The 8,101-nt window shown below is 34.7% G+C and overlaps 1 protein-coding gene and 1 pseudogene across 1 annotated transcript in view; one reads left to right on the forward strand and one right to left on the reverse strand.

Moving 5' to 3' along the window:
- The window catches only part of LOC107718061 (uncharacterized), a 2,947-nt pseudogene extending 2,845 nt beyond the window's left edge, over positions 1–102 (reverse strand).
- Positions 103–3,682: 3,580 nt separating this feature from the next.
- The window catches only part of plrdgb (PITP-less RdgB-like protein), a 108,163-nt gene continuing 103,744 nt past the window's right edge, over positions 3,683–8,101 (forward strand). The window contains exon 1 of the mRNA XM_016524984.1: positions 3,683–3,782. Within this exon, the coding sequence (XP_016380470.1) occupies positions 3,683–3,782 (100 nt within the window). The remainder of the gene's footprint in view (positions 3,783–8,101) is intronic.

Raw genomic sequence — 8,101 nt, forward strand, 5'->3', positions numbered from 1 at the left:
CTTCAGTGTTTCAGCAGCCTTAGGTAGGAGGCTGTCTGTTGCAACACTTAGCCATGTCTCGAGGTCCTCCCAGTGGCCAACAGGGTCTGTTGTGCAAGGCATGTTTTGACGTGGTGAGGGAGATCTAGAACCTAGACTGACACAGACCTTGAAGAGGAAAAAAACCCCCCAAAAAAACCAGAACAAACAAGGCAAAACCGAGGTGTAAGTGTGCAATGTCAAATGTGGTTTGACGTTGAGTGTGTAATGGGCAGGTGAGTGTGGTTCTCAGCAACTGTGATCCTCTGGTGGGCGTGCTTGTAATTTGTTGTCTCTGCGGGGGAAATTAGTAAGCACACACAGGTAGCACAGCTAGAGAACAGAGGGAGAAAAGAAGAATAACAAACAGAGCAAGGAACAGAATAATAATTGGCTGCTTCCACTTTTCCTATAAGAGAAAGTTTTTTTTTTCAAAGAAAGATAAGAGCTAATGGTAAGATGAGAAAGACAAAACAAAATACCCTTTTCTGGTTGCAGAATGACTACAATGAAATTTTCTTCCTTTTTTTTTTTTTTTTGTTAAGTTTGATTTAGAAGGATGCTTCTAGACAGGGGTTTAGAAATGGGGATTTCTAAACGCCAGGACTGTGATTGTAATTAAAATTTCCTCCGGGGCGAAAGAAAAACAATAACAATGACAGTATTGGTTTCTCAACTGGTAGGATTGACAACCATGCACCAATTAGAGCGTTTCTAGACGCGTGTTCAATATTTGGACAGACGCCTATCAGCATGTAGCGTTTCAACAGCTCACGCTGGTGATTCAAGGGTTTATTCGTGTCTGTTCGACAGAGATCCTACATGCTGTTGAGGGAACACGCTGGAGGCACGAGTAAATGAGAAGTAACATGCTAATCATGCTAGCAGCATGTTAGTAACTTGCTAATTATGTTAACAACATGCTAGTAACTTGTTAATCATGCTAGCAACATGTTAACCATGTTAGAAACAGGCTAGCATAATGCTAGTAACATGCTAATCATGCTAGAATCATGCTAGCAACATGCTAGCAACGTGCTAATCATGTTAACAACATGCTAGTAGCTTGCTAATCATGCTAACAACATGCTAGTAACATGCTAATCATGCTAGAAACTTGCTAGTAACTTGTTAATCATGCTAACAAAATGCTAGTAACATGCTAATCTTACTAGAAACTTGCTAGTAACTTGTTAATCATGCTAACAAAATGTTAACACCATGCTATTAAAATACTAATCATGCTAGAATCATGCTAGCAACATATTAGGAACTTGTTAATTATGATAAGAGCAAGCTAGTAACATGCTAATCATGCTGGAAACATGTTAGTAACTTGTTAGTCATGCTAACAAAATGCTAGTAACATGCTAATCATGCTAGAAACTTGCTAGTAACTTGTTAATCATGCTAACAAAATGCTAGTAACATGTTAATCATGCTAGAAACTTGTTAGTATCTTGTTAATAATGCTAACAAAATGATAACACCATGCTTTTAACATGCTAATCATGCTAGAAACATGTTAGTAACTTGTTAGTAATGCTAACAACATGCTAGTAAAATGCTAATCATGCTAGAAACATGTTAGTAACTTGCTAATCATGCTAACAAAATGATAACACCATGCTATTAACATGCTAATCATGTTAGATTCATGCTAGCAACATATTAGTAACTTGCTAATAATGCTAACAGCAAGCTAGTAACATGCTAATCATGCTAGGAACATGTTAGTAACTTGCTAGTCATGGTAAAAAATGCTAGTAACATGCTAATCATGCTAGAAACTTGCTAGTAACTTGCTAGTCATGCTAACAAAATGTTAACAATGTTAGAAACATGCTAATCAAGCTAGCAACATGCTAGTAACATGCGAATCAAGCTATCAACATGCTAGTAACATGCTAATCATGCTAAAAACTTGTTAGCAACATGCTAGTCATGCTAGAAACAGCCTAGCAACCACCCTATGTACCCTAGCAATATGTTTTATACCTATATGTTTTTTCTGATAGACTGTATTGCCTTGAAAACATTCAAACATTAATCTTTAAAACTATTTAAACTTTAAAACTACTTCAAACTGAAAACTTTCAGACTGCAAGCTTTTAAAACTTTTTCAAACTTTCTAGTTAGGCTTTTTCAAGCCAACTTAAAGTTTGTCTACAAACTTTTCAATCTAGTTGGTTATGAAATTGGCTAATGCTGTAGTCACAGATGGTAAGATAATGACCCCATGGCCTTTAGCGTCAGAATAATGGCTGACTGATATGAGCAAAGCAAAGTTTATAGACTTAAGTTTATTGGAGATAGAGACAGAGTTCATCCTCAAAAACTGACAAATTTACAACCGGAGTAAAACACGGAGAGAGTGATCCATCTTCATTAGTTTCTTATCATCTTATTCCACAGTCTCTCCTTCTCCCCTGCCTGCTTCCCGCTATCTCAGTGGTCTATTTTTGGCTGAGGTTTTTTTTTTTTTTGCCCTTTTGTCTCTGTGTGTTGTACCGCACTATACCTCTTTTAAATTATTCCCTGAGAGCATTTTTCTCTTACCTTGGTTTTGAGGGCACTTTATAAAAACATGGCCTAGAAATAGTCCTTATTTAATAAAAGAAGCCACTATTTTTATAGTGGATGATTTTAACAAAATGGTAGTATTTTTTATACCCATAGTGAAGTCTGTGTGTTTGAATGACTATTGCCAAATGTGAAGGTGTTATAATATAAAAACGACATATTTTTATATTATATTTCTAAAACAAATATTGATGGTCAAGGACCACAAATGTAGCGTAAATCAAGTTTTCACTCAATTTGGGAGCAAATGTTAGTTTATGGTTATTGATAAAGTTATAAACTTAATTTACTTAATTTAAACTTAACTTCCCATAAATGTAAAAAAAAAAAAAAAAAGGTTATTGAGAGTTGAATAATCAAAATTAACAAACATAATTAACACTATAATTTGAGTAAAAATTGAGACAAATGGAATGAGATCCACTTGTATTCCCAACATGATGTTAAAAGTTTTCAAATAAAATTATGCAATAACAGGACTGTGTGCAGAATATGGGACATTTTTTTTATTATATAATAATAATTATATTATTAAAATAATTAATGCTGTCAAATGATTAATCACGATTAATCGTATCCAAAATAAACATGTCTGTTTACATGATATATGTGTGTGTACTGTGTCTATTTATTATGTATATACAGTATAAATACACACACATGCATGTATATATTAAGACAAATATGTTATGTTTATATATTAAATATAAATTATAATATAAATATGTACATGTAAATACATGTTCATATTTTCAAAATATATGCTGTATGTGTGTATTTATTTATACATAATAAATATGCACAGTACACATACATATATTGTAAACAAAAACTTTTATTTTAGATGTGATTAATCGCGATTAATCGTTTGACAGCACTAAAAATATCAGTTAATAAAATGTAAAAGTTATATAATTTCAACGGATTACATCAACCTTAATACACTGTTATCTTTTAGATATTAGATTGTGATATATTATGATATACTATACTTTGAATTTGTGCCTCAGGCACAATTATAGACCCTAATTTCCTTCATTGTAATAAAAGGCTTCTCATGTCCTGCTGATCCACAGATGTTATGGAAGGGAAGACAGCGTTACTTCTGGAAATGAGCCAGTGGAACTCTAATGACCTGGTGGAGCAGTTTGAAACAATGGGACACCTGGAGCACTCCAGAGGTAAAAGCACCAGGGACTCCTGAGAAGATCTCTTCTACATTTTTTTTTGTATCATGAATACATTACGGATCCTGTAAGGTATTATAAACACTTTAATCTACAAAGTAAAGCTGAATTTACCACAGTACTAAATTCAAGTCAGCATCACTCTATAGGAGTAGCTTGATGATGTGATTTTACACCATATTCATTTCAATAAACTTAATCTGTATAATATGAAAGCTTAACATAATCTCAATGCTTCTCCTCCCTAATTAGTTTACTTTACCCTAAACAGCAGTTTCCATGGCATACAGTTTGTTTGCTGTCTAACTTAAAGTTCAGTGAAGGGAGAATCAACAGTGACTAATGCTACAGATGCAGTGTAATCACTGTTTTGCTTCTCTAAGCCGTATTAATACCACAGGACAAGCAGTGACACCATATTTATTTATTTATTGGTTTATTTAATAGGGACCATGCATATTCATGAACATTGTTGTATAAATATACACCATGTAAATATGCCAGAATTAGTAACAATAACTACTTTTCATCTGCAGTCCCTAGGCAGGTAACATAAAACTAACATAAAAACAGCCAACAATAATACAACATTCATTCACTATAAATGAAAAGATACACATAATGGTGACATATACATTGACAACAAACAACAAAACAAACAAAAATACATGATGGAGAAGACATTGTTCATATAACTCTCTCACACATTTAACTCCCTTTAGAGAGACTTTCTAATACTGCACAAGATATTTAGAGTTTCTGTAATGCTGCACGACAGCTACTTTTAAATGAGGAGAAATAGGCAGCTCACTTTTTGACACTCATTTAAGAAAAATGTGTTTCATCAGACTGTGAAATAGTTCTACTGAAAGAGCAATAAGACCGCATAAATGTGGCAGCATGATCGAGCGACCTATCAGGGTTTCTTGGTCACAAAAGATGGGTCCATCAGCTGTGTTTGCTTTAGTTTAGCTGAGAAGTAGGTAACACTTTATTTCGATAGTCCACTTTAGACATTCTATTAACAGTAAGTAACTTTGCAACTACATGTCAACTAGCAGTTAGTAGAGTATTAGTAGACTGTCTGCTTAATATCTTCTAACACTTTCTTTGTCAATTTATTCTACTAACCCTAAACCTACCCTAACAGTCTACTCTGAGAGTTAGTAGACATCTAGTTGCAAATTAATGAGAATTAGTTGACATGTAGTTGACATGTAGTTACACAGTTACTTATAGTTAATAGAATGTCTAAAGTGGACTATCGAAATAAAGTGTAACCAAGAAGTATGTTTTGAGAAAACTTTTTCGTAATCTGGAAGAGGTTAATCTGCATTCACACGTGTGGAGGAAGATCTCTGTACATTTTTATCCTGCCACAGGTCTGTTATTTTTGGCAGAATTTATAGATGGCTTAGAGGAGAGTAGAAACTTATTATCATGTGGATTTGGTTATTTTGGATTTCATGATGGTAAGGTCACAGATTATAAAGAGATGGTGAAAGAGAAATGAGTGAAACAGAATGAGAGAGTGAGAGGAGAGAGGATTACTGCAAACAATTATCTGTTTTCATTTCACAGTTAATAAATCTGGAACATATTTCAGATTTAAAGAGAGCAGGGATAAGTCCCACCACTAAACTAAACATTTAATTAATTAATTAATTTATTTATTTATTTACTCTATAGAAGATTTACGCATGACCCAATTTGTGAATTTGTAATTAAGAAAAGTATATATATATGTGACCCTGGACTACAAAACCAGTCATAAGTAGCACGAAGGACTTAATTTGGACAAATTTAAAGGCGATTTTCTCAACATTTTGATTTTTTGCACCCTCAGATTCCAGAATTTCAAGTAGTTGTAACTTGGGCAAATATTGTCCTATCCTAACAAACCATACATCTTATTTATATAGCTTTCAGATGATGTATAAATCTCAATTTAAAAAAATTGACCCTTATGACTGGTTTTGTGGTCCAGCGTCACACAAACACACACGTACGTTTGTTTCTGTGAATTGTGGGGACTTTCCATAGACTTCTGTTACATTTATACTGATTAAACAATATTTTCTATCCCCTAACCCAACCCTAACCCTACCCCTTACAGAAAACCTGTTTGCATTGTTACACTTTCAGATAAACATCATTTACTATTTAAAAAAAAAAATTCCCGCAGTGTCAAATATTTCAGGTTTTACTATCCTTGTGGGGACATTTGGTCCCCACAATGTAAACAAGTACACGCACACACACACACACACACACACACACACATATATAATGGACTGGGACTAGGGCTGGGTGATAATTCGATAAGGATAATTATCGCGAAAAAAATTTCCTCGATAAAACGATATGAAGCGTTCGATAAATGTTCGATATAATTTATCATTTATAATTGGTAACTTATATCGAACATTTATCGAACTCTTCATATCGTTTTATCGAGGAATTATTTTGCGATAATATCGTTATCAAATTGTCGCCCAGTCACGGCGCCTTTTAACTGCTGATTTGGATCCGGCAATGTTTCATTTACAAATTAAGCACTGGATATAATGTTTATGCGCCAAAAGCGGAACGAAACAGCGCGACTAATTTTAAGCGCGCCACACAGACCGTTTATCTGCTCGGATCAAAGCGTTTACTCGGTCACGCCAGCACTAAACAGCACTGTGAGAATTTAACCATATAAAACTGAGGTAGCTACAATTTTTACAGATGTTACTGATTTTGATAATTAACAAAAATTTACCTCTGCATCCTAACTGTCAGGCTTGTGTTGTGTTTTGTTCCCCATGTGCTCCCTGTGTCCCAGTGTTTATGCCCATATTTGGTTAGTTTCCTGTTCCTGTCCTAATTATGTTGATTTAATTCCAGGTGTTCCCCGTTTATTTCCATTGATCCCAGGTGTGTCTCGTCATGCCCTCGTATTTAAATAGTGTTCCCTGTTTTTAGTTCAACATCTGGTGTTGTTCATGTGTACCTGTGGACGCCAGCACTAAACAGCACTGTGAGATCCACTGCTTGAATTCAGTGATGAACGCAAATGACTCAAATGACACAAATGACTCAAATGAACACACATGTGACTTAAACTAGTTTAAAGCCAAACAGGAGAAACGCTGTGTGCAACGATGAGGTAGCTACAATTTTTACAGATGTTACTGATTTTGATAATTAACAAAAATTTACCTCTGCATCCTAACTGTCAGGCTTGTGTTGTGTTTTGTTCCCCATGTGCTCCCTGTGTCCCAGTGTTTATGCCAGGTATTGTGGCAGAAACTTGGGATATTCACACTGAATTTTAATACAGGAGTAATGGTAATTATAGTACGTATTTGTGATTAAGCTATAGCATGTGTGCATGTATACTGAATGTTTTTAGATTACTGTTTTTCATACAAATTGGTTACCTAAAAAACATAGTTATATTTTTACCATGGTATTGAGGTGCTATATGTCTGGTTTTAACTGTGTTTATCATGATTTAAATGTATGCTACTATACCAATGCTTAATTAAAAAAGAAAAACAAGAAAGAAAAAAAACCTTGGTCAGAATAAATTTAACCATATAAAACTGAGGTAGCTACAATTTTTACAGATGTTACTGATTTTGATAATTAACAAAAATTTACCTCTGCATCCTAACTGTCAGGCTTGTGTTGTGTTTTGTTCCCCATGTGCTCCCTGTGTCCCAGTGTTTATGCCCATATTTGGTTAGTTTCCTGTTCCTGTCCTAATTATGTTGATTTAATTCCAGGTGTTCCCCGTTTATTTCCATTGATCCCAGGTGTGTCTCGTCATGCCCTCGTATTTAAATAGTGTTCCCTGTTTTTAGTTCAACATCTGGTGTTGTTCATGTGTACCTGTGGCTGTGTTCAGCCCCGACAAAATGATGCAAAATGTTTTTTTTAAACGGAAACGGTTGGAAACTATGGCAGCTGAGAAGGCCATTCTTTGTGTTCTTTTTGAAGAACACTTATCATTATTGCTGATCACTGTTGTTGTGCTATGCTATTGTAATATTTACCGTTATATAATCAGAGGAATATAGAAAAGTTTATGAACGTGTCACTCCACAATACAATAGCAAAAAAATATGCTCGATGTTACAGTCACATGCCCTTTCCCTCCAGAATAAAAGTGAACATCCCAATCGAGTGAAGGGATTTGTGGAAACTGTGGTTCCTAATTATTGTGATCCAACATTTGCCTCGCATTTCAGGATGAAAAGACAAACATTTCAGGTGAAGGATAATCCACTTCTTACCTCCGAGACTGTGTTATGATCTATATGGCC

This window comes from Sinocyclocheilus rhinocerous, unplaced genomic scaffold (assembly GCF_001515625.1).
Source record: "Sinocyclocheilus rhinocerous isolate Xijiao unplaced genomic scaffold, SAMN03320098_v1.1 scaffold964, whole genome shotgun sequence".
NCBI lineage: Eukaryota > Metazoa > Chordata > Actinopteri > Cypriniformes > Cyprinidae > Sinocyclocheilus > Sinocyclocheilus rhinocerous.